Genomic DNA, 27924 nt, shown 5'->3' with positions numbered 1-27924 from the left:
TCTTCAGAAACTCGAGTAAGGAAAAGAGTCTCACACAAAGCAGACCAGCTCATCATGTGTGAAGGTAAATGTCTGAGGTTGTAACAGATGGTATGATGTCACAACAAAACCTACCACTTCCACATATGGTTTCATCTCCCAGGCTTGAGTATTAGTGTTGTCTATTATAACTGGAGATCTTCCCTGCTCCATTGCTTGCTTTGCTGCAATGAAAAACAGTGCATGTAAATAAGCAGTTATGTAATTCAAAATAGTGCATGTAAATAAACAATTATATAACTCAAATAAAATGGTGAATGCAAGAATTGTTTTGCAATAGTCTGACTGAAACACACTGTTCTAAGAAAAAGATTCAAAGTATTGAAAAGATAGAGATGGAAATGGAAACTACCAGGAGCAAAAAGGTAAGAAAAATGAAACCAGGAACATAGAAACAAGGTGGTGGTGAATTGATACAAAGGGGTAAAGAAGTGTGAAAGTCAAAGCCAGGCAACACAGCTGCTCAAAGTATGTGGCCTGCTGAGAATTAATACAGAGACCCCGAGCATGAAACCATACCCAAGTTCCAGCTTTACCAGCAGCACATGGTGCATTCATAACTTTGACCTGTGGTTAGGTATTGCAGTTCTTCCCCAACAAAATGCTAAGAAATATGTAGCCTTCATACAAAGACATCACACATCCTGCTATATCAGCGTGACTGCAAAGTAAGAAGGATCACCTTTTGGTGAATGTTCTTGAACATGCCAAATGGCCGCTACTTTACATGAGCTTCATTTTCTGGCTGTCCAACTTAAAAAGTTACAAATATCATTTACAGAAGTGATATGAACTCATATGAATATGAAGACAGTGAAAATTTATTCTGAATATATGAAGTTCTATTACTACTACACATCCTGAAGAGAATGTCTAAATTGCTAAATCTGGCATCCAAAGTAGGAAGATATTTTTAACAATTGTGCCAATAAAAAAAAAAAAAAAATCAATTTAAAACCACCAGTGCTCACAAGGAAGTTAAGATGATGAACTAGATGAAATAAATGAAATACCTGAAACTTCAAATACTGAAATTACTGTCATACAAAAAAAAGTTTCCAGGAGAATTAATAATGTTCCATTAAACAGTTAAAATAGTATATATTAAATGAAAAGCTAGATCTGTAACAAGTACTGAGGATTATATAAAAAAAAAAATACATCTGTTAAAAATACATGCCCATTCAGCAAATAGTGTTCAGTTTGTATACGGAATAAAGAGGAGATCAGAAGGAAACAAAACAAACAAACAAACAAACAAACAAAACACCTTAAGTTGTTGTAGAATTATTGCTGAGAGAAAAAAAAAAAAAAGTTTTTCTAGATTTTGCTCAATGGAATTGATTCACACAACAGGAAGAAACTAAATGAAAAGAGTCTTGGAAGTAACTACGCAGATGAAAGCGAGGGGAAAAGCAAATTTGAAGTATGTTACAACAGAGCACTAAGAATCAGTGGAAAAAGCCGTAAAAACTGTATATATCACTCTGGCTTCATTAACGTTGCACAAATGATCTTTCTCAGTGTGGAGTTTTTAGTCAGGTGGGCAGCTGAGTTCCACCATGGCCACTCTCTCACTCCCGCTCCTCAGAGAGGAAGGGGGAGAAAATACAACACAGAGCTCAAGGGTTGAGATAAGGATGGGGAGATCGCTCAACAATTATTGTGCAAAACAGACTCAGAGTAGGGAGATAGTAAGATTTATTGTCTATTACTAACAAGCTAGAGAAGTGAGAAACAAAGGAAAGAAACCAAAAACACCTTCCACCCATCTTCCCTCTTCTACCTCCTCCCCTCGAGCAGCATAGGGGAACAGGGAATGGGGGCTGTGGTCAGGCCATAATGCTTCATCTCCACCACTCCTTCTCGGTCCCTCTCTGCCCCTGCTCCCCGTGGGGTCCCTCCCACGCAGGGCCGTCCTTCCCAAACTGAGCCTGCGGAGGCTGCCCACAGGCAGCAGCTCTTCAACAACTGCTCCCACACGGCTCCGTACCACGGGGTCCATCCCCCAGGAGCAAACTGCTCCAGCATGGGTCCCCCACGGGCGGCAGCTCCCCCCAGCTCCCTGCTCCTGCGTGGGCTCCTCTCCACGGGCTGCAGCTCTGGCCTGGGGCCTGCTGCTGCGGGGGCTCTCCATGGGCCGCAGCCTCCTCCAGGCCACATCCACCTGCTCCACTGGGGGCTCCTCCACGGGCTGCAGCGTGGAGATCTGCTCCATGTGGGACCCACGGGCTGCAGGGGGACAGCCTGCTCCACCACGGGCCTCTCCACAGGCCACAGGGGAACCTGTGCTGAGTGCCTGGAGCACCTCTCCCCCTCCTTCTGCACTGACCTTGGCGCCTGCAGGGCTGTTTTCTCACTCCTCTCTCTCCCAGCTGCTGTTCCCCAGCAATTTTTTTCCCTGTCTTAAATATGCTCTCATAGAGGCGCAAACAACATCGCTTATTGGCCTGGCTCTGGCCAGCGTCAGGGCCCTTACCTAACATGGGGCAGCTTCTGGATTCTTCTCGCAGAAGCCACCCCTAGGGCCCCCGCTACCAAAACCTTGCCCCGTAAACCCACTACACTCAGACATTAATATAGAAAAGAATACTGACAGGCTGTCAGAAGCAAGGGAAAAATCCTAAAATAAGCAATTCAGAAAAGATTCACAAAGGCAGCAACTGAATAGTCAATTTGGTAATGAAAGTAATGGGGCCAAAATTTACAAAAGCTTTTGAATAAAGTAAGAGACAGTAAGAGACACTTAACAAATACAGAAAGGTGAACTTTAAGGGCCTAAAACCCTGTAAGAGTAACACTGATTTCACATTTAAAGTCACAATGGCAAATTAATGCCAACATTTTTTAATATTTGTATAGTTACAACTTTCAAATTAACTGCATATGTGCTTCAGCATCAAGGATATGTTATTCACTGTCTTATAAAAAAAATAAGTGTTTTAAATTCTGTTCATATAAAATATGTTTTCCCCTAATGGGTCTCACTTTTAACTAATTTTTTTCTCACACATACTGTTTTATAGATTCACTCCTTCCCACCCCAAAAAGAGAAGAAGGATAATTTTAAAAGAATAATTTTCTTATTTGTGAAGAAATGAAATTCTTGCCTTCACCATGGTTCTGACAAGACACAGACTTCTGCAGCAGAGGTGTTCTGTGCAACAGGGCACAGCTGTTCTTGTTCTAGTTACCAAAAATCACTGAATGTGTTCTGGTTATCAAAACCACTACACAACTAAATGATACAGAATTGGAGAGATCTTAAGGTCTAGCCAGAAACAGCCAGAAGCCACTACCAAGTGAGATCTGGTTGGCGGTCTCGCACTTGTGATGTACTGAGACCTCTCATCTGGAAACTGCTGTTAGCAGCTCTTCTGCTCCTTTGACTTCTACTGGCAACTTCATTTCAAATATTTATTATTGCTGCACTCCAACATCAAAAGTGCTTTTTTACAATTTTTACAATTCTAATAATTGTTCTACGAAATTCCTGCACTGTTCATTCCCACATTTTCCCTAGCATATCATAGTTTTTTTTTATTAGGGCGAGGATGGAAGAAAAGGGGAGAATATTCTTAACTCCTAGACTGCAGATTTTTTTCCTTGGATCTCCTTGTCTTTTGATGCAAAGAAGGATTCCTCTTATGATGGGAAGGAAGCTTCTAGCTGAGACACTGCAGCAGAGAGATTAAGTTGCGTTCACAGGCAATGGAGTTGCTCGGTTTGTCCACTCTTTGGAGCAGATCAAACATATAATGAGATTTTGCAATGAGAGAAAAAGAGTGAGAATCAGTCTGTCCCCTACCCTTTGTACCCCAGGTACCTATTTCTTTACCAATTAAATCAAATCCTTGTAGACTGCTAAGTATTAAGAAAGATGTCTTATTAAAGCTGTTAATCTACAGAAGTATACTAAAATTTTCCTGAAAAAAAATTCTTTCATTAATCTAGGATGAACCTCAGATCAGGAAGGATACCAGAAAAAATGGGATATTCTGCTGCTGCCAGCATTAAAAAGGTTCAATTCTGATGTCTGGATACTAGCATCAAATGTAACTAAAGAGCAGGTCATAGCACAGAAAAAAAGAGATTTTGTCCTTTCAACTCTGAGCCTTCTACAATATCAAATCCTAATATAAATATATATATACACTAATTAAAACATAACAAAAATTTAAAATGCATATTCTCCTGTGCTTATATATTTATTTATACTCCTATACTTATACTTATATATATATATATATGCTTCTTATTTAGACTGTTAACACATGCACGTCATGCTGTATTTCTATCCTCTAAATACAAACATATTTTAATAGAATTCCTTTAGTGCATTCAAACCTCTCTTCTGGTTCCAGTCATGAGCATCACCAAGCTGAACGACATTATACATATAGCCATCTTGTTGACGAAAATAATCATCGGTGCTGAGTACAATGCCATCACAGCTTTCACCAAGCAGAATACTGTTGAACAAAGGTAAATGCAAAAATATTAAAACTTTTATTTTTCAGACAGAAAACACACACACACAACACAGCTAAAATATATTTATCTGTGCCCTATTTCTGAGCTTCTTGCAAATGTCAAACTGGTTAATAAAAGTATAGTTATGCGTATTTCCAATAATTTCAATACAAATTTAAATTTTAAGTACATTTTTCTTTCAACTGCTTTTCTCTTTGATTGTTTTTTCCTCACCATCTTTAAAAGAATTTTGTAGCCACCTACTTTATGGTTCTATTGCAACAGGTTCTGAGCACCTCATGGTCATTTATTGCATTTATTAACATTTCCTGTATCAATTCTCATCTGTAATTATCTCTAGGAACCAATCTGATCACGGAATCTGGATACAGCTGAAAAATGAAGCAGATGCTTAAATCCTTCTTCCTCTATATACACCCTCATCTGATCTCTGTCCACGCTACTTGCATATACGTGTTGAACAGGAACAGCAAAAGCAAACTACTCATGTTTACAGCAATTTCCCTGTTCTCAGGGAAAAGTATAAGGTTATAATAAACTTTCAGGATTGTCCCACTAATGAAAGTCAGGATTAGGGCAGAGCATGTGTATTCCTGCGATATCCTATACTCTTCTATTCCAGCTCTATGTTTTATCCCCCAGATCTGGCCACACAAGCTTACTTACGTCCACCCTGTCATCAACAGAGAGAAACCTGGCATCTACAAGCCACCGGTATTCACTATACCCAGAAGAAAGTGACCTTTTCTCTCTCTCTCTCTCTCTCTCTTTTTTTTTTTTTTCCAGTGTTGTTTTTCTGAAACTTTAGCAGTTGAGCCTATTCAAGGAAAAGCCCAAAAAGATGACACAAGAAAAGTGGTTCAGGATCAGTGCAGACCACCCCTGGCAGAGCAGCAGCACTCTCGCAGAACTGTAGTTTCAGTAATAGATGACAAGAAATTTAAGGTACATTTTTTTCACATCTCAGCCTTTATCGAGGAAATCCTTGTAAAACTGAGACAACAGCACAGTACTGTTTAAAGTCAGATCTACTGTCTGATTTCTACTGTTTTTATATTCTATACTCTATTTAAATTTGTAAACAGCCAACAGGCACTCAGTGCCCCAGAGCATTTCCAGACCATTGAAACACTCAAGTTCCACTGCCCTATGGAAATTTAGGCAGCTACTCAGACTCGGAAATAGGCAACGTACCCAAAGGCTACAAAAAATCAACTGTACTAGCAGTATTTGCTGCTGCTGAGGTGCCAGGAAGGGAAGGGAACTGGCCAGACCCGAAATAACCTGGGGGAATAAATGGATGTTAGTTCTAAGTCACCAAGCTTTCCCATGAATAGCTGCAGGAAGAGCTACTTAAGTTTCATTTCACAAGGATTTGATATGTCTACGTGGCAAAAAGATAGCAACAGTAGACCTGTTAGAGATCACAGTTTAAAGCCTGTGGATGGCCTAACATTACATCAGTTACAAAGCTAGGGATCTTCATTAAAACTCAAAAGGAAAAAAAAAATAATCCAGGTTTACTTAACAAAACATAACCAACAAAACACTGTACTGTGTATTAATTAAATTCCTACATATTTATTTTCCTACAATTAAGTTGATGATTATTTTGCTTTTAAAACACAGATTTGTAACAACAAAATTAAAATTACTGGGGAATGGAAAAATCTATGAATAATGCAACTGTCAAGTAACATGATCAAAAAAGCACACAAGCTGTTTTATTTATTTTTTTTTTTTGCTTTTTGCTTTTTTCCTTTTCCAGAATATAAGTTTACTTCAGAATAAAGAGCAGTGCTGTTTCAGAAAGCAGAGCATGATACACCAGAAGTACAGCCACTCTGTTGGGATCATTCAGTAATTTTTGCTAGAGTCTTTGCCTTTTAGTAGGATGTATATTACACTGGCTTAGGAGAGCACAGAAGGATTATTATTTTCTGAAGCAGATAAAATTGCATCAGTAACTCATACAGCATAGAAAATAACTTACTCTTTTTAATCGATTCCTCTTTTATATGAAGTATTTAAGAGGAATTTGTATTCATTAAGTTACCTCACCATTATTTCTTCACACATGGACCAATCTTCTTACTTACAGTATTCTACGCTTGCTGTTAATACTTGAAACAATTGGATCCATCTTCCCCACTCACTTCTTGGGTGCTGAATGCACGTGCACACATATTACAGAGTAAAGACCATGTGCCCTAATGGCCTAGTTTCGGCTAGGATAGAGTTAATTTTCCTCCTAGTAGCTGGTAGGGCGCTGTGTTTGGGATTTAGGATGAGAAGAGTGTTGATAACGCGCTGATGTTTTAATTGTTGCAGAGCAGTGCTTACACTAAACCAAGGACTTTTCAGCTCCTTGCTCTGTCCTGCCAGCGGGCAGGCTGGGGGTGCAGCAGGAGCTGGGAGGTGACAGACCAAGGACAGTTGACCCAAACTGGCCAAAGGGTTATTCCATCCCATACGGCATCATGCTAAACAACATATAGGGATGGCTAGCTGGGGTGGGGGGTCGGCTGCTCGGGGATAGGCTAGACATTGGTCAGCGGGTGGTGAGCAATTGCATTGTGCATCACTTGTTTCATACACATTATTAATAGTAATACTATTATCGTTGTTACTATTTTCCTTTCTTTTCTGTCCTAATAAACTGTCTTTATCTCAACCCACCGGCTTTCATTTCTTTCTGATTCTCTCCCCCATCTCAGAGAGGGTGAGCAAACAGCTGCGTGGTGCTTAGCTGGGGGCCCGGTTAAACCCCAACACCTAATCACAAAGATAACACCTAACTGACACGGTTCTTCTGCTAGCTGAGTACCCGCAGGCACACCCCTGCAGCTCCCAGGAGACTGACTATCCAGTTTCTGCAGGGGTATATGCGAACTGGTGAATCAAGGCACAGCGAGTAATGGGGTGTTCGTCTTTATTTGTATTTCTAGGAACTGCTCAGCGTTGTGTAGAGTAACTCATTTACTCAAATTCCTCTCTTGTATTTTCCAAACTTCAATAAAGAAACACTGTGACTATGGTTTGGGAATCTTACAAGTCCATCAAAGTTTAATCTTGAAATACTTTGTTATTATTCCTCAAAGCTCAGAATACAAAGCAATTCATGGGCCTATGGAACCACTGTAATGGATTTAATATGCTATATTTGCAAGAATAATCCTGAAACCAAGTAACTGGGAAGGCAGATTGACTACCAAAGTGGCCAGAGGAATGAAATCCTTACCCTTTCAGTAAAAATTTTAAACACAAACACACCTGTCAACTTCATATGGAATAATTTACATATTTTTAAGTTGTAAGACTTGGAAATAAAATTTATCCAAGGCTCATGAACTCAAACAGAAGCAACATGAAGCACACCCATGCAAAGAAAATCATTACTACCTAACACCACAAAGAGATGACCCCCATTCTGTGAAACGCAGAAGGAATACCATGGAAGATAAATACATTTCTAACAGGAAAGTCAAATTACAGATCAGTCAGAATCACGTGCCTGAAACGAGCAGCAATATTACCCAAACCTGCCTGTTTGTCCTACCTGTTCCCAGCAATTGAACATTCACCTTTGAACACAGTGGGGCAGTGACATTAAAGCAGATACCAAAATTAAAGCAGCCCACTTACTTTTCCTAGGCATGTTAGTTGATCTAACAGGAGGTATTAGCTCTGCACACCAAACTCATCTGGAAACCAAAACGCTCATTTGAACTAGTCAGCAAACTTGTATGTATTTTTTCCAGTGTGTACACACATGCACAAATCCTGCTTTAATTTCAGTTATTAAACAGTTCCCCAAGCTGCATTCTAGTTGGCCTGCTTTCAAAGATGATTTCATTATCAAGAATAATCTTAGAATCTAATAGTTTATCTATTTAAATAGCTAACATCATAGAGAATGAACTAGACTGTAACTAAATACTACTTTAAAATCTGTAGTAGTACTATATTATGTAAATGATGCTTTAAACACTGTTACAAGCCATGTTTTTAAAGAACTGCATAATTAGAAACAACAGCACACAAGTGTTTCTACATTCAGCTGTAAATATTCTTTTAACTTTCCCATTCCAGAGATCCATAGGTTCACCTCTCTAGAAGAAATAGTCCCAGAAAAAGCCAACTCCTTGCATATACATCTACAAACAGATTTCAAATGTACTTCTTAAATGACATGAATATTTGTTCTTTCAACTTCATTAAACTTTTATTCTAATTCACGTTGAAGCATTTTTATGGAGGAATGGGAACTGAAATTGCTGTCAATTGTAGTCGCAAAATATCCTAAAAATCCAAGTCTGTATTTTGTAACTTTTTCCATCATTATAAAATCACATTATCAACTACTTAAAATTTTAGCAGACTTTTGTTACTTGGGCTGAAGATACCATTGCTGGGTGTCTGTCTGGTCAAATTGGTTTAGGAAATTTGTAAGTTGTCAATCACTTCCAAAACAAAGGAAGAAATACAGCATTTTTATCGCATGACATTATTCCAAGGTTTTCTCTGAGATGCTTTGGATCAAGGAAGTGGTATCTGGCAGAGTACATGTGCTTGTTTTCTTGTAAATTGCATTTCTCCCAGCACAAACTTAAGCATGGCAAAAGAAGGAACAAGACTGGCCTAAAATAGGAAGGATGTGGGCAGCAGAGTGGTACAAGCTGGAACAAACAACTTGCAACTGGCAGCAGGGCTAGGAAACAGGGACAAGGCAAAAGAGTGAAGTGCGAGGAAGAAAATGGTACGATTGTCCTGGGCATGAGACAATACCACTGGCTGGAACTGGGACAAGAAAATGAACCTAGGGAGAAAGGGGAGGAAAAAGAAGGAGTTGAGAAATCCACTTGGAATTTTAGAGCCAAAGCAAAGCTATTAGGCACAGACCAAAAGCTACAGTTGGGTAAGAGCAGGAAAACAAAACTGGAAAGCACATGGATAAACTGACGGGAACTGGAGTGAATCTCAGGAGTATGTGATGTCCAGGTCAGGTGAATGCATGCAATAAATCAAGGAGATAAGAGGAAATCCCAATGACCAGGAAAAGGCTAATGCTATGCCCCTACTCAAGGGAAGTAGAGGGAACAAGGGAACTATAGACTGCTCAACCTCACCTAACTTCAGCTTCTGGTAGAAACACAGAGTGCATCCTCTTGGAATCCACTTGCAAACTCATGAAGGAAATCAAGGGAGTCAGGAAGAGTCAAGGAGGGTTTACAACAAGCAAACCTTGTTTTATTGACCAGACCAGACTGCACTTTGATGGAACAACTGGCTTTGTCATTGAGGACAGGGCAATGACCATAATGTTCATTGAAAGCATTAAGGCTTCTGACACTTCCAGTGAGTACATGCAGAGTACACCAGGGGTTGATGGTGGAACCGAGTTTTTTCAGTATCCTCACCATTAACCTGGATCATGAGGCAGAGAACTTGCAGATGACACCAAGCTGGTAGGGAGGCCAGACATACTAAGCATTAGGGCTTCTAGCCAGGAGGACACAGAAATCTGAGCACTGGACTAAGTGAAACATCATGAAGCTCAAAAAGGAAGCGCCAAGTTCTCCACATGGTGCAAAAGAAACCTATGCATCAGTACAGGATGGAAAGCAACTACTACTGAAAATACCCGAGGATTACAGTAGGTATCAAACTGAAGATGAACCAAGAGTGTACTCTCCTCAAAAGAAGAGCAAACCACAAGCTGGGCTGTATTAGGGAAAGAGCATCCAACGGAAAAAGTGGCTCAATGGAAGCTACCATCCCCTCTCTATCTATTTCTTGTGTGGTCGATGCGGAAATACTGGGTCCAGTTTGAGGTTTCCTACTTCAAAAGTCACACTGAAAAACATGAAAGGGTTGAGCAGATGGCTACCAAGATGGCTAAGGGGATATTACCTATGAGCACCAGAAAAGTTTTGAGAGACCGGACTCCATACTTGGAAGTTTTAAAGGTCAGGCTGGAAAAACACAGCTAGTCTGATCTGGTGATGGCAACAGTTTTGTTCTAAGCAAAAGGATGGGCCAGGTGACCTCCAGAAGTCCCTGCCAAGAAACACGCCTGTAATTCCAAGCAGGTGGGATGACCGAGTCAGAGTAAAAGAAGTAAAAGATAGACTTCATTAGAAGATTTCGGACAGACATGTCAAGTTTGGGAAAAGCAGAAAAAGTACCTGTACTTACAAACTCACAGTTTGGAAAAAAAAAAAAAAAAAAAAAAGGCAGACTGGAATTCAAGATTCCTGGGTCTCACAACTGTTCTGCTGTCATTATTTACTTGGGAAACCCACTTACAAGATGCAATTCATTCCCCTCCGCTACTGACCCATAGAGATGATGTTAACTTTCTGCTTTTCTGATAGGCATTTTGCTAGCACAGGCAGTAGAGGTTTGTCTGAAGGTGCTAAAGATGCCAAGACTGCCAAGATACCTGTGGGTAATATCAAGTCCACAGGACTGTATTTGCTGTCCTAGCCTGCACTTACAGACGATGCTACATTTTTTTCTCTCTTCTCCTTTCAGCCCACCCCACGGTACCTGAGACCCTGGGACATGATTTCATGAGAATTAACAACTGAAAGCCAGCTTTGACACATATGAAATTGCATATAGTTGAATACACTGAAAAACAAGTCCCACACGGTTCAAATTCTGCACCCAAATTCTGTGACTATGGTTGACCTTGATCTCATAGTGCCCACCTTCCCATCTGCTAAATGAAATTAGTAATTTGTCTTACAAAACGCAGATGAAGAAGCAGGAATATATTCACAAAAAAAACCTGAAGGTATGCAGGTATCTTTCAGTTAATATGAGTAACATGCTTAGAGAAAGATTCAAAGACCATTCAGCACAGAAAATATGGAAAACATGTTAAATAGCAACATATTTAATATCATCCAATTCCTACACTGAATGAAGCAATATTGTTCCAAGTTTTGTTTTGTTTTTTAATTTTCTGTGTTTTCACATATTTAAGAAATTATTCTAATAATACACACACAGGCACATTCGGCTTTAAAAATGTACGTTTGCAAAATAGAGCAACAGGTGACTAGAGGATGTTAAAGTTATACAGATATGCAAGTTAGAATTTTCTCATAGATATTCTATGATAAAGTCCCCTAAATATCAGGAAAAAAGCACATGGTAATGTTACTCCCTTATACAAAAAAACAAGGAAGAATATGCTCACTGTGTCTATTTAATAGACTACTAGCATACAACACAACATAACCACAAAAGACATCCCTTTCGTGTTGGACAGTTTCTTCATGAAGCTCGATCAGTAAATACTGATATTGTAACTTCTTTTCCTGTATGCTGGAGAAACCTGTTTTCATTTACTACGGATAGGGCCGATGTTCTATGCCAACCTATGTGCTTTTTACACTAGGCAAAAAAATAGTGAAAATCCAAGCTGGAGTTTGCATGTACTTTTAACTCTGTCAGAGACTTCAACAAGTATCTTCATCAGGCAAAATGATACTTTTCTAGTGTGCATTCACAAATAAATTTGACAGATGTTAGTATGAAAAAATGGATAGGATTATGCACAAATTCACCAATACACTGAAAACACAAATAGCAGTACACAAATTGCATGTTTTCAGAGTAGCAAAATTCTTCTAATGGTCTTTGAAGATTCTGCATCGACATAAAAAAATAATTCTGGATCAGACAAATTACTGCTGCTAGACTTGACCTTTTTTTTTTTTTAATAAAGGAAATTGAGAATACAAAAAGAGGCAGACCATAACATAGTAGTCTACCTGAGAGTTTTAGAATAAGATATAAAGAACATTTTAAAAATTAACATAAAACAGCTTCTGTTCATCAAAACTCTTACTAATGGAGACAAAATCCAAGCATACGATTCCAATATTTACTGTTATGTCCTCACACAATAAAAATGACTGCATTTTAATAGCCTAATACTAAAATTTGCCAAGTGCTTGCTGATCAACTTTATAAAAATTCTTTAAATTTTTTATTTGAATAAGTTTCCCAAGCTTTAAGTCTTTACTTACCGAGAAAGTGTTGATTTCCCTGAACCAGGTAGGCCTCTTAAGATTAGGAGCACTTTCTGTGCACAACCATATCTTTCTTCAGGGAACTGCAAGGAAGAAAATCTGTGCATTCCTTCTGTACTGTACATTTTTGGATCCTTCCAACACTCTTCTCTGGTTTCACAGAAACCATTATTTTGAGGTCCATTCTGCTCATTATTTCCATTCCTGAAGACCTGAGCACTATAGATATCAGTATGACTTGGATCAGGCAATGGACTATGACAGTTGGTATCATTATTTCCACGGTAACCACAGTAATTTTTATAAGAAAAATCATCATGCTGAGAAAGGAAAGTGTTTGCTTTTTGTGGTGGGGAATTCAGTATCTGAAAATGCGACTGATGGCTCAGTCTAGGAGGAAGAAGCCCCTGAGGTACTATGAAAGACTTGGTTGACTGCCAGGCAGGTCTGAATTCAGGCACTGAGTTGTTCCAATACTCAGAATCTATTTGTCCATTAATGGTATTTTCAGGTTTCCAGCCACTTGTTTCTGTGGCAAACTGCTGCTCGCTGCTTGTTTTCTGACTTTGCTCTTCTCCAGAGAAACACTGTCCGTTCTCATTAAATGGTCGTGGGCTGCCCAGCGATGAACGTTGATGATCCTCTTGTGATGTCTGACTGCAATTATATGCAGAATATTGCTCCTGAGAGGTTTCAGTTTCTTTCTCCTGAAATGTGTTTAAATTTTCACTTTCCAGCTGGTGAATTTCCTTATAGAACTGGTTCAGTTCATCATCCATTTCTGGTACAGCAGAAGAAACATTTTCCATTGTCTTTGCTTCCTTTCTTTTATCTCTGTTTTCATGCAGTTCACCCTGATCTCCTGCATCGCTTCTACATTCACAACTTTCAGATTTGTCCTGTTTGTTACTTTCAGCAGGCTTGTAAATCGGTCCAATAAATTCTTTGCTTGTAATAAACTCATCATCCCATTCACTTCTATTTAGTGAGAATGTTTTACTTGTATTTTTAACATTATCATCATCAACATTATTTGATGTAAGAAGATCTTTTTCTTCTTCAACTTTGGTGCTGCTTATTGATACAAATGGAGGATTTATATTCTCTGCAATCTCTGAATCAAGTGGCTGACTAAGCTCTAGATTATTTTCAGGAAGCACTTCATTTGGTGTTCCCAAGACACCCATGGGTATTTCCTCTTGCTTTTGTAGTTCATGTTCCCCTTGGCTTTCTGAGACATACACTGGTGTCAAATCATTACAAGTTCTGTCAGGGTCCACTTCATCCTGAATGTACTGGTTGTCATCCTGAGAGAGTTTCTCATAAGCCCCTTCCGTTGACTTCATTTTTTTAGAACATGGTTCAATCGTGATTTCATCCTGACACTCCAAGAGCCTTACTCTACTTTCAGCATGAAGCATCTTAGAAAGAAACAAATAGATTATCAGCATGAACAATTTTAAAGTATAAAAATAAAGTTATTCAGGCCTATGATGTGCATCTTCAGACTCTTCACCATCACAACTCAAATGTACTCAACAAGGAAAAAAAGCAGAGTAGCTACTGGAAAGCTTATTTAAACAAAATAGCCACACTACTGCACATCGTTACCTGAGAAACAGGTTAGAGCTGTACTAGTCCAGCAGTTATACTCCATATCTTAATTTACAAATCATGCTTTTTATGTGAATTTAATATTTGGAGGGGAAAAAAATCAGATCAGCAACCTCTGTCCTCCACTGACCTATGTGAATCTGCCAAGTGTCATAAATCTCTATTACAGGATAAACGTGCCAAACTCAGTGCGCGCTGATGCCTCACATCACCACTAAGACAGCCAACAAAAACGCAAATGCTTCAGTCACAAGAATTAGTTTTCTGTGATGGGAACTGGAGTCAGCTATTTCATTTAACACCAATCAAACAGATGCTGGATGGCATTTATAATTTGCTACTAGTTAAATAAAGACTTAAAATTAAATCTGCCATCTGTTATTATGCTTCTGTTTTTGGAACAACTAAAGACCTTTGTTAGGTACCAAAACCACTCAGTTGCATATTTGTAAAAATAAACTGAAAAAGCAATCAATGCACCAAATGGATTACAATATAAAAGTGAGCCACTAAGTTCCAAAAAGACAGGATGAGAACAATTAAAAACATATAGCAAAACAGTGTTGACCAGTGTGACACCCAGTCATGCCATTGCCTCATCCATTCTCCATCCCTCTAACAGGTGTATTTAGATTTTCCTGTGCACTCTGAAGTTCTGGACAGAATGCAATAAAAAGCAACAGCGACTAAGTAGGTTATTCAGCAAACCTTTCATAAAAAATAAAAAAAAAGCAGTATTAAATAAGAAAATAAGTACTTCTCCTACTGGAGCGTTTATTTTACTGCTGTGAATCGTGGAACGTATCAAGTTTCCAGGAGTGAATGTTAATAAAACATGCTCCTCATTCGGGACAAGAAACAAAGTTTTTCTCCTCTATCTGAAAGGGACCCCCAGGTAGTGTCACAGGAATATTTGTAAATAATACCTATCACCTCGTGTTCACTTGCAAAACTGACAAGAAAAGGTGTTAATCTAGACACTTTCTCAACTACTGTACAAACAAAGGAAAAAAAAAAAAAAAAAGAGAATTTTGCATTCTTTAGTTCCCAAATGTCTAAGCTGAGATTGTACCATTTGTTTTTAACTTTATTAATCAGAAGAGCGTGCTGTCAGAATGGGGAGAAACGAGGCCATGTAACTATCCTTCTTGCTTGGAGTTGGTATAACAATGCTCTGGGTACCGTGGTCTCTCCTCCTCTCAAGAGACACAAACCATTTCACTGCTTGTCAGTTCTTCCTTTTTGCAAAAGAGAAAGTGAGTATGACTTACACCTCTATCCTCCATCTCCCAAAAATGTTACTTTACCTCCACTCAAAAACATGATTGGAAGAAAAACGTTGCTTTATTAGTTTCTATCCTTCTCTCTCTTCTGGGAAAGGGCTTAAGCAGAGCATACATTTTGCCATGGAGTGAAAAAAGAGAGCATGTATGCGTGAGAATTTCTCTAATGATGGAGGATACAGCTCTGTGACTGTGCCACCCAGGGAATACCCTTTCTTACTAATCTTGACTTGCTCCGACTATCCTTTGGGACAGAGGCGTTCCATGTGAAAGCATTTCCACCTGCAGTCTCAGGGAGGGCAGCATGTTTTGAGCAGGCATGTACTGAGTGCAATCTACATGGTGGTCTTGCCTTTTGAATGGGACACAAATTGGACACATTGGTCTGTCACAGTTCTGTAAGAAAATGTTTGTAGGTGTTGAATCGAAGCAGCACAAGGGATTCACTCAGCTCTGCTTTAACCAACCTGCTAAACACCCAGAAGTCTCCATCAAGCACACAACATCCTTATTTCCAGGTGCCCAACAATTCCCCCAATGTTAACAAGAAGAACACAGGCAGCAGACCTTACAGACGAGGGCAAGGCCCTGTTTCCCTGCATGGCACGGGGGTAGCAGAGCACACAGCCCAGCGGCCCTGCCAGGGGCAGCCGTGCCCCACAGCCGTGCGGGTAAGGGGGGGCCGCGCCTCAGCCGCTCCCTCCCCGACCCCACACCTCCCCGGCCCCTGCTCGGCCGCCCCGACCCCTTTCGCCGCCCCAGCCGCATGCGGGTGAGGAGACCAACCTCAGGGCCGTCCTCCGCCGCCTCAGCCAGCGGCGCGCCCCCGGCCGGCGGTGCGGAGGGCGGCGGGGCCGGGCCCTCGCTCGCAAAATGGCGCCGCCTCCCCTCTGCCCCTCTCTGCTGGCGGCTGTGGGACTTGTAGTTCCGCCCCCGCCCGACGGGGGACTACAACTCCCAGGAAGCCACTCGGCAGAGGGGGCGGGGAGGTGGGAGAGGGGAGGCGCGGATTGGCTGAGAGTTGGCGCGCGTGCGGGGCTCGGCGGGGAGGGGCGGGACTTGTGTCTGAGGGGGCGGGAGGGGCAGGGGCAGGGGCAGGGGCAGGGCAGGAGCAGGGGACAGGGACAGGGACAGGGACAGCGACAGGGACGGACAGGGACAGAGAGGGACAGAGGCTGCCGCCCCTGATGTTGGCAGCCTCATGCTGGTGGGATGAGGCAGGTTTCCCTTCATTCCTCTCCCAGGAATCCATAAATCCAGGGCTGTGGCTTTGGGGCTGTTTTTATTTTTTTATTATTATTAATAATAATAATAAATAATTCCTGTGCAGGCAAGTGTTGGGCTTGCACACAGCCAGGCTTAGGGGAGCTTAGGGGGTGTCTCAGTGGTTCCCTAGCTTTTGGTGCTGCTGGCCGTCCTGCAGTGCAATAGACAAGTGTGCCGCTCTAAATCAGTATTGGGCCATTTGGTGGATTATTCCTGGTGAAATAGAAAATCCCAGCTGCCACAGGCTGAGTTTGGCAGCCCCCGATTGTATTTCTTCTGTTGCTTTTCCACCCTCCTGCTTATCCCTCTGCTACGGCCACGCTGTATTTTGTCTGCTTTCTGTGGTCTGCCTTCCTAAAGTTGTCTGAGGGTCTTTTTTAATTATATTCTGCCAAGAAGTGGGCCTGTCAGCGTTGAGTACAGCACTGTTTTCTTGACTGTAACCTCAAGGAAGAATAATTACTGTAATTGCCTGCGTGTGCAAGGTTAGCTTACTCTTATCACTATGTTAAGGATAAAAGAGTACACAGCGTTTCCAGGATTACAACTTTCATTTTGCTTTGAGTGGCATTGTGATTTTTGTGTATAAGCAACAAAGATTTGAGCAAGATCATAAAGTTCTGATGAGGATTGTCCCCAGTGGAAGAGCTGCACAAGCTTCCAAGATACGTGTTGCACTTGCAACTTTTTCCTACATGATATCTAGAGCATATTTTTCCACGGTGTGGATACATTCTGTTTTACCAATTTTGCAGTATTATGCAATGCAAAGTTTTTTCTTCCTAAGAAATAGTCTTTTAAAAGTCATTTCCCAGTTTCATTAGTGCACACAACAGCTCTTGTAAGTGATATGCCCATTTTAAGTATCTGCTACATTTAATGTTTTCAGATCACCTGAGAAAAACATTCATATTTTAAACTTTATATTTGATAGGAATAAAGTCTCTGAAATTAGTTTATTTGCCATACATGGTAAAAATAAAAGAGTGATTGTTAATATCCACGTCAGGCATTTCTTCCAGCTACCCTTTGGTCCAAACTACGGCCTCCGTTCCTGTGACGGGTGATAGCCTTGTTTTCTTAGAAGGTATGGATGCACCTTCAGAAACATTTTAGATCAGAAATTAGATTTTGAAGTGAAGTTCCTGATTCTCCCTATTATTTATCCTGCTTTGGCTTGCACTTTGGAGCAGTCGCATAGTCCTGGGTTTCTTGCAGGGGAAATCAAGTCGGAGGATGCACTGCCAGACTACACTTCAGCTGCTAACGTGTGTTGAATCCACAGGACCAGACTGGTGCTATTCCTATTTAAAATCTACTGGTATCTGTATGATGTGAATGCCAAAATCTTAGCATTCAATGCCTTTCTGTACTGGTTTGTACTTAGCGGTGCTGCAGTAGTTATGTAGATACTACCTACATCACTACCAGACTCAGAAAATCGATGTGCAGCTTCTAAGGAACAAGGGTGGTGTAACCTTTTCACGCCATTCCAGACTGCAAAAACAGTGTGTGAATTCCTCTGGAAAACAGGACCAGCCCTATGTTTAGCCATGGTTTGGCCTGTGGCATTAGGGCCTGAGTTTTGTACCAGGTTTTAGAAAAAAAAGAGTCAAAAAGACAAACTCTAAAGTTGTTTTGAAGTACAAGGAAATTCAGAAGGATCTGGTCTTTCTAGCATGAGAAGTTACTTCAGGAAGGAAAACAAGAAATATCATAAAGAACTGGCGTTTGCTACTGAGAAAAATGTACAGGTGTGGGATATACCAAGGAGAATGCTATTGGAGGTAGATGGAATTTTTCTAACACACCAATTTTTGGAAATACAAAGAGCTACACTGCTTTATTCTTCCACGCTTTTCATGAGATTATCTAAAAGTAGTAATGTCAGCCTTAATTTTAACATTCAAAAAGGTTTTGCAACCAAGATTCTTGAGTTCTTAGAAAGTTCTTTTCTGATAGTAATGCTATTGATTATCTAATCCTAAGGAAAAAGCAATTTTCCATCAAAATTAATAATTATGGGCTTCCCTACAAAAGCTAAATTATGAAATATCCCAGTTAACCATTTACATCAAGTAAGAAAGTCCTTGTACCTGTTGAAGGTAGTGTCTGGAGATCAAAGCTCTCAAGCACTTCATGTTGTAGTAATTGTCTCAAATGTATTTCATTTGGGGAATTCTCCCAGTACTCATATATCTAATTAAATAAGCCTCATGTTACAAATGACAATACCCTAATGTCATTTTTTCAACCTCACTGATGGTAATAAAATATGCTTTCCCTGATGATATTATTACAGCTGCTACAGATCCCATACGGGGAGGCGTTGTACCTATATTCTGACCAAGATGCAAACAATTCTCTCAGTATGCTCAGGCTGCACCAGATCATTAAAGAAGTTCCATCAGAACCAGCAGAAGAAGCTGACAGGGTAGGTAAACAAAAGGGGCTAAACAATGTCATGGTGAAAATCCTTACAAAGAAGCCTTAACAGGTCATGTTTTTTATTTGTGTGCAAAGGAGTCTGAATTTTATAAACATTTTTAAAATGAATTTATAAGTTTGCTTAGATCTCTACCATGTACCATGTATAGTATCATCCAAACAATGCTTTCTGTAACATATAAAATTCAGGAATTATTTTGGTGGAAACTTCTCACATAATTATATGAGGAATGTAGTAAAGAGGGTGGTCAGACACTGGGACAGGCTTCCTAGAGAGGTGGTCAATGCCCCATGCCTTCTGTGTTCAAGAGGCATTTGGACAGTGCCCTCAATAACATGCTTTAACTTTTAGTTAGCTCTGAACAAGTCAGGCAGCTGGACTAGATGGTCTTTGAAGGTCCCCTCCAACTGAACTATTTTAATATTGCGTTGGTTACAAGTTATGGAAAATTATCTATTCTTGTGCTCCTTGACATTTATGCCATCATCTTAGTATTAGCTGATGAAATGTTATCTGTAATTGATCTAACATAGGAGTGAAAGGAATGTTTTCCACTTTCAGATTTTCCAAGCCTTGTAAGTTTAAGTTGATCTGAACATTATAGATAGCACCATAATCTGTATGCATAAGGGAAGTGAATGAAGTTATGTGGAAAAAATAAATCAGTTCTGACATTATGCAACTGGAATGTTAGAACTTGCAAATGGAGCATTTTCTCAGAGTAGTTTTGCATTTGGTTTCCTTAACTAAAAAGGGAAGAAGGCAACTGGACGACATCCCAATCAGCAGTTATCACCATTTACCAGTACCAATGGTGACTGAATCCACAGCACAGATTAAACTTACATTAAAGTATGTAGTTTAGCCTCTGTTCTTGTTGCACCACGGAGGGTCAGTGCTCCCACGTTGGCTCATCACTGGTGGGCTACATCTGGTTGGTGCCAGGGAAGTGGGGGGAACATGAAGCTGGAGAGATGACAGGTAGCCCTCTTCTTTTCTGCAGAAGACTAATGTGCCATCTTTATCTTCTGCAAGTCTGGAACATGGCATTACAATGGCATCAAGTTGCTGAGGGAAAAAAGCCCTATATGTTTACCTGCTGTTTATGGGAGATAGTATTTTTTGATGTATGTCATGTATTGTAATAAGGGATATTTAAGCCGTCGATGGACTAATATTTCTCTTCACTAGAAATAGTTTGTCATTTAAATATTGTTATTTGGTTCCCTTCTAGGATAGGATGAGCTCTTGTAGAGATAAAAATAGTGATGAGAAAATAAAAGGAACATCTCATTAGTTTATTCTGGATGTTTTTTAAATCTTTGATTGAATATGGTTTTCTGCTTTTTTAAGCTGGTCTGCATGATAAATAGATTATTCTTGACAGTAAAGGTTCTGTGAGTTAGGTCTTAAGCACAGTAACAAAACAGAACTAAAAAGACTATAATATTAAACCTTTATTTTAAAGTAGAGTGCTTTAGAAAATGTAACAACTGCTGGCCTGCGGCAAAGCTGAGCTTACAGCTTGTAAAATATTTGAGGAAAGCAGACCAAGAAAACATAATTCCAAACAATTCATATGTTTCAAAGTAGAGCAAGGGGAGTTTCTGGGAAGATGCACTCAAAATGAAGGTATGGGCACTGTGTAGTCTGCAAGAATATCTAAATAGCAGCTCAAATTTAAATAAGAATTGGAGGAGACTGTAATGCTTTCAGTAGACTTAAATTCAATGGAACGTTAAAAGAGGTAGCTTTAAATAGAGAGCAGACAATGGAATGGTGAAAGGAAGAGGTTTGAGTAGGAAAAAATGAGCATCAAACAGAACAATGAAAAATACTCGGCATTTTATACAGCAGAATATATTTGAGTATTTAATGCATAATATATTAATTACTCATGGGAGGAAAACATTAAATACTATAGAAATGGAGTGCAATGTACCTATTAATAATGATGTTGACACTTCCCCTGTTCTGTGGAATACATATTCATTTTAACTACTCAGTTGTTACTTAAAATTACTTTTATTTGAATACTTGAAGTTTAACAACTGAGATTCTCACCTTTCGGATATGACCTAGAGTAAAAACACTTTCCTATTGGATATTTTTCCCATTTTGTTGTACTAACAGCATTGCTGGAGAATATTATTTAAATATTATGATATTTCAAAAAGATTTACTCTCCTCTCCCACCTCCCATCCTACATCTCAATTAAGTATGGAAAGCATTGAGATCAATTAAAACTAACTTGGAGGAGAAACTAATTGAATTCACTGACAAGCTGAGGGAATCACCAGGGAAAGAAAGATGGCTGTTACAGACTCCCAGAATACCACTGTCATACCTGTCAGCAAGGCATTAAAAGAAGAATATTTCTCTTCCTCACTACTATGTTTTTTTAGATCCCAGCTGCCAGGGGTTTTGCTAGCTGTAGGTGTATGCTGTGCAAATACCTGGAGTGGTCAGCAAGATTCCATGGCATTTAGCAAAAAAAGCGGCTGTTAAGCCACACCAGAGGGGAGGAAAACAAGAACACCAAACCACCAAACTGGCATTAGAAGCCCTAAAGGTATGTGCATTAATGCTCTCCAGCAGACAGCAACGTGGTTAGATTTGTTTACCTAAAGCATAAAAGATGCACTGGCTGGTAGCGAAATAAAGCACAGTCAGCTTCTGGCTGTGGTAAAGAGACAGATTCTGTTGGGAACACCAACAATCTAAAGGATGTTTTCCACTTGTGTGTACTGTAACATGAAACATTTTATTGCTCTCTTTCCAGACATATCTCCAAGGGCACTCTTTAGGGTGGCCTCTGTCACTGACCTCTTTAGGATCTGATCTGAAGAAGAGAGGTCAGAGATAAAGACACGTCTGCTGCTGACTTGAGATAGCATGTTTGGGGAGGGGTTAATAGTTTTTTTTTAGTAGAAAGATTTACTTTAGTAGGTCTTTTAATCGTAATAGTGTTCCACTGTTCATGTTAACTGCTATTACATGTAAAGAGCAGATGAGTAGATGGAGTGAACAGCTTCCTGCCATCCTCACCCTGAAAACTAGCATAGTATCGCCTCTAATATATTTTTTTTTCATGAACTATCACATAAAAATTACCGACTCTTGTCTTTTTACTGGAAGACAACCACAAGACAAAGATAGATATTTTTGGCAGTCAGACTAGTCAGCATTAAGTGCTACTTCTTAAACTTTAGAATTAGTACTGCGCTTTTATTAAAGACAATACCTTTTGATCACCACTGTCTTAGTCAGCTTTTCGATTTTTGTTTACAAGGAGACAGTGTTGGAAACAGAACTCACAGAGACAGTAAGAGTCGAAAATTCCACTCATCTTAAGTCACTGTTTCCATGTGGCTTCCTTGCAAATTATTTGAGACATATGTGATACTAAAATCAGTTGCAAAGTAACTCATGTTCATAATAATATCAGCCATTTAGTTCAAAAACCAAACCTATAAATGAGCTATTTTTTCTGTCTCTGAAACAAATCACACCTGCACGTTGAAGGTGTATATAGGCATTAATTCTCCCTTCTACATGACAAAAACCCTCATCAGAAGGACTCAGTAGAGAAATTATATGTATTTCATTTGAACTGCTTTTCTCATAAAAGATTGTTTGATGCAATTGTTCAAGGATCATGGTTATATGAGAAGGAAACACAAGGGGAAGGTGGCTATGCCCATGCCAGAAACAAAAGTATTCTTTTCACACATCAGGTACATTAAGAAAGGCAGCTGAAATAAGCATGGTGGAAAAGGAAGAAAAAGAAAGAGAGAGAGAAAGAGAGAAAGAGAGAGAGAAAGAGAGAGAGAGAAAGAAAGAAAGAGAGAAAGAAAAAAAGAAGGAAAGAAAGAAAGAAAAAGAAAGAAAGCCCCTTCAGTGTTAGAAATCTAACTTGTAGTTTAGGCACAAATCAAAACCACATCAATTGGCTTCCAGTCAGATCTTTGTTATTTGTGCTGGCCCTTTGTCAGACTCTGGTGATGACTGTATGGAGGGATTTGCTCAACAGTTAAGTTCCTCTGAAGCCACATATTGTTGATCTATGGGTAGGGAAGTTGGTAAAGCAAGTAACGACTTATTGCTCTCAAAAGCAGGAGTTCTTGGTCTCTGCTGTGTAGATCTTTTCTTTCTTCCTTGTGTTAGTTTAGCCTTCTGTGAGCTGACTGAAAGTGCTAGCCCCGACCGAGCTTTATGATGTGGCTAAGCTAAAATATCTGCTGCTTCTGGAAAAAAAAAGGAAAAAGAAAGAAGAAGAAAAGAAAAAAAGACGGAAGGAATGAAGGAAAGAAGGAGAGAAAGAAAGAGAAAGAAAGAGAAGGAGAGAAAGAGAGAAGGAGGGAAAGAAGGAGAGAAAGAAAGAAAGAAGGAAGAAAGAAAGGAAGGAAAAAAGGAAGGAAGGAAGGGATTTTGCTCCCTCCAATCTTTTCCTTCCCTTGTTCTGCCTGGGGCCATACAATTCTGTCAGGCAGTTTTCACTGTGGTGAATCAGCAGGGATTGCTGAGGTCTACAGCACTGAGTCTCATTGTAGGACCCAGTTCTTTCCAACCTTCCTTCATCCCACAGTGGGATGCAGGGGTGGTTTGAAAGTCTATGTCAGCTCACCTGTCAGCTTTCTTCCCAAGCTTCCTGACTGTTCAGTCCTGTGACATGTACCTTAGAGCTCTTATTTAAATAAAGGTATGACTGGTAAAGTAAGGATGTTCACCTATTCTGTTCTGAAATATCCTAGAAGTTGGAATGTCTTCATGTACTTCTCTGGTTCAAGTTCATGAGGGAAAACAATAGAGGGACGAAAGCACAAAAAATATAGACAGATTCATACATGAAAATGCCTCAGGGTTATTGTAATGAGGTAGGAGACTCAGTAAAAATGTTCAGTCAGTCCTGGTGGTGATGTTACATTGGCAGTTGTTGTTTCTACTCTGCTTCACACCGAAAGGCCAACACCAAAAAGGAGTAAGATCACTGAGCACATGGATAAATGTAATGTGGTGGGAAAGAGCCGGCATGGTTTCTGTGAGAAGAGATACTGGCAAGACTGGAGAGATCGCAGACTTCCAACAGATTTGTGAGTCAGGAAGCACATGGACAAAGGCAATGTACTTAGGATGTACTTAGATTTTTCAAAAAGCATTTGTGAAGGCTTCTCACTAAAAGCTATTAAACACAATTACAGCAAGTGTCCTATTCTAAGTTGAAAGTCTGGTTAAAGGATGGAAATAAGTAGAATTTAATGGTTACTTCTCAGAGGAGAGAAGAGTTAGCAATGCTGTCGTCCAAAAATGTTTGGGTTTACTGATGCTGCTATAAGATGCTGTTTTACGCAATATCTTCATCAGTGACCCAGGAAAAGGGAGCGAGTGCACACTGGGTGGTGCTTGGATGGCGTTAAACTCTGCTGGGTAGTCAATGCTGTGCTAGTGGGAGGAACTCCAGAAGGCCTCACAAAACTGAATGGGTAAAAAGATTGCAAATAGGCTTTAAAATAGATTACTGTAAAGTAAAGCACAGAATTATCTGTGAACCCTGGAAGTCTAAACTTAGCGTTGACAGCTTTCTGAAATCTTTGGCTCAAAGTGCAGCAGTGGGAAGCAAACCACTAAAAAACAACTACAAGAAAACAAACAAAACAACAAGAAAGCAGACACCATCAGGTAGAGTACCAAGAGCAAGGCAGAAAGTAGTATGCTACTCTGTGAGAAACTTGAACTTGTTCCCATCTGAAGTGAGTACAGTGTGTAGTTCTGGTCTGCAGACACAACAGAATTAAAGAATGTATTTAGGAAGATGACTAAAATCATCCAAGGATATAGATTGGCTGTCTTACAAGGGAAGACCAAAGGGTTTGGATTCTGATTGTGAGAAGACTGAGATACATACGATCAAATTTTACAACTGAGGAAGGCCCTGCTTGAGGTGAATGCAGAAATACGATTCTTGACCCAGTGCAAGGGTCAATTGCAAGTGGAAGTGCAAGGTATGGGTCTCACTCTGGGAAAACCATGTTGCTGGTCCTGGTGCAACTGCTGGTTACCAACCACTGGGCATCCTTACTTTTGTCTGCCCTTTTAGGTGGTGGCAAAGCTAGTGGAAACAAGCCTGCTTACAGTCATCCCTGTGAGATGCAACGTCTGGGGGTGTTCAAGGGAAGGTGGGACATGGTGCTTAGGCACATGGTTTAGTGGGTGACATTGGTGGTAGGGTGACGGTTGGACCAGATGATCTTGAAGGTCTTTTCCAACCTTAATGATTCTGTGATTGTATGATTCCATGATTTCTTGGGGGAGAGGCTGAGTCCACCCTCAGGAACAAACTCAGTGCTCACAAATAGCTGCTTTCTTTTAGGACTACAACAAAATGGACCGGGTTTTTCTCTTCTTTAGGTGGCATGTTGGTCCTTAACCCTTCCCAAAAGCACTTTCCGAAGACACCCGCGGCAGAAGGGCTGCCGACGGGATTTCCCCGGCGTTTGAGGAGCGAGCGGCAGCCCCACGCTGCCTCCTGCCGCCCGAGCCGCCGAACCTCGGCATGGCTGCGCCTCCTCACAGCGCGGCCGCCCGCCACCACCACCACCACCACCGGGCCGGGGCCGGGCTTCTTCCACCGCCCTCAGGGCGAATCGGCCCCAGGGCACGGAGGGGCGGCGGGGGGAAGGCTCGCAAGCCGACCCGGGGCGGCGGAGAAGCGGCGCCGGGCGGGCTCCCCCCTGAGGGCCCGGCGCGGTACTGCCGCCGGGCGCCGGGAGCTCGGCTCCTGAGGCCACAACGCGGGGCACGCTGAGGCGGGGACCCCGGTTGGGGCACTCCGAAACGTGAGGGGTGGGAAGCGGGGGAAGAGAAGCGTAACCTCCAAAAGGCTGGTTTCCGAGGTTTTGATCTAAATTTTAAATTTCTGGCTGGAAATGAAGGCCGGACCGTAACGGGGGAGAGGCCTTCTTAGGCAGCAGCACCTCATTTTACTGCTCGAAGCATTCGTAGCCCCAGGCATCCAGATGGGAGCTGGCAGCCCTAAGTGTGACCTCCGTCAATAAAGGGGAACAAAATATTTGCAAAGTATGGCAACACAGGAGTTTCTTCCACAGTTAAACACAAAGTTTTGCAATTTCAATAGCTGGATGAATATTGAACTTTTCTGCTGGTTTTCTACCACCACCACACACACGTGCAAGTGCTCTGCAGAAAAAAAAAAAAAAGAAAAAAGAAAAAAAAAGTGGTATTTTTATTTTATTTTACATTTTTATTTTGCACCTACAGACATGTCAGCAGTGGGGATTGTGGGGCACTTGTTCAACTTGCATGAAAAAAAAAAAAATACGTCCTTGACTGTAAGCACAAGATCCTTCCCCAAAATAATAGGTAACACAAAGGGGTCAGGCACGTTCCTCTCCATGATGCCTGTGCAGTAGTGCTGCTGTTGTCAGGAAGAGTGGCAAAAATGTAATTGACTGAGAAATATAACCAAGGGGAGGTTTGGGGCCTGAAAACAGTTTTATTTATTTATTTATTTATTTATAATTTTATATATATATTTTTTTTTTTCTGTAATAGTTAAGGCAACTTATCCTGGTAGGGCTTACGTATCCTTTATTTGGTGATGACGATGTTTAACTTCAATTAAAACTTGGATGAAAAGAAGGCAAACTGGTTACAAGGACCTGGCAAGTTCAGAAAACTTGAGAGAACTTAAAGATTTAAAATATTAGCTGAAACATCTTGGCTGACATGCTCTTTAAACATTTGTATCCCACCATGGACAAAGCCCTGAGTGTGTTTCACCAGATCTGCTGAGTATGGACAGTCAGGTTTTTAAATCTTAGCACTTCATGCACTTTTATTTTCTCCTCATGTGCCGTTCACAGAGGCAGCATTTTATCTGTAGCGGTGAGAAGAAATTGCATCACTTTTCTGTTCACATTTTCCTGTAAGGGTGCCCCCGAAACTCTCGCACTCATTGAAGCAAGACCAAAGGGCTCGATGAGCGATTTTGCTACTTTATTTTCTTGGTCTTTTTTTCCACAGCTCAGCAACTTTATTGCTTACAGTTTTACACTAATCCTTTTATAGTTAGTGTTGTCTGGGGAGTGGTGGTGGGGGGGGGGATATGTTTCACTAATTTACATGGTACAGAGCGACCGCCCGTAGCTCATCTGTCAACAGATCGCAGAGCTGTCCCTCCGTTTGGGCCGCCTTATCTCCTCCTCACGGTCTCCGGTCTCTGTCGGTGCCGGGTTGCTGAAGTAAGGGCTCGGCTAGCCTGGAAATCTCGGGGCGTCTTCCCTATAAATAAATAAATAAATTAGCTTTTCGCTCGTAGCCAGGATTCACTCAGCGGCGTGCAACTGCCGGCCGCCTTCCGGGGGCGGCGGGGCCGGTTGGTCGCGGGCTTCCCCGCCTGGAAAGCGGCGGCCGCGTGAGGAGACCCCCGGAGAAGGGGAAGGGGTCGCGGCTCCCCCCCCCCGGCTCCCCTCACCCGGCACCGAGGCGGCCGGGAGAGGCCGGGCGGGGTGCCGGGGGCTCTCCGGGCCGCCTTTTCGGGGCGCTGCGGCGGCGGCTGCGAGCCGGCAGGGGTCGCTGCTGCCCCGCTCTGTCCCCGCTCGCCTCCCCCGGCGGTGCCATTGGAGCAGGCGGCGAGCAGTTGGCGCCATTTTGAAGCCGACAGGGGGACCGGGGCGAGCTGCGGAAGGGGAGGGGGTTACAGGCGATTGG

General features: G+C 41.1%; 1 protein-coding gene across 5 annotated transcripts in view; it reads right to left on the bottom strand.

The window, feature by feature from the left end:
• N4BP2L2 (NEDD4 binding protein 2 like 2) overlaps positions 1-16408 on the bottom strand; it is a 59561-nt gene extending 43153 nt beyond the window's left edge. For 3 of the 5 annotated variants that reach the window (XR_004750369.1, XM_035324797.1, XM_035324827.1), the window contains exons 1-4: positions 15722-15870; positions 12579-14002; positions 4387-4511; positions 115-203 (exon numbers count right to left, since the gene is read on the bottom strand). Coding sequence is in view for 4 of the 5 variants with exons in the window: in XM_035324797.1 (XP_035180688.1) it covers positions 115-203; positions 4387-4511; positions 12579-14002; positions 15722-15859 (1776 nt within the window). In the remaining variant the exon portion in view is untranslated. Of the gene's footprint in view, positions 1-114; positions 204-4386; positions 4512-12578; positions 14003-15702; positions 15871-16264 lie in introns of those variants that run through there. The other 2 variants (XM_035324809.1, XM_035324817.1) reach the window with 2 other exon arrangements.
• Positions 16409-27924: the final 11516 nt, after the last annotated feature.

The sequence above is a fragment of the Oxyura jamaicensis genome, chromosome 1 (assembly GCF_011077185.1).
Source record: "Oxyura jamaicensis isolate SHBP4307 breed ruddy duck chromosome 1, BPBGC_Ojam_1.0, whole genome shotgun sequence".
Taxonomy (NCBI): domain Eukaryota; kingdom Metazoa; phylum Chordata; class Aves; order Anseriformes; family Anatidae; genus Oxyura; species Oxyura jamaicensis.
Note: the sequence above shows the minus strand (reverse complement) of the source record. Positions and strands in the feature narration are given on the sequence as shown.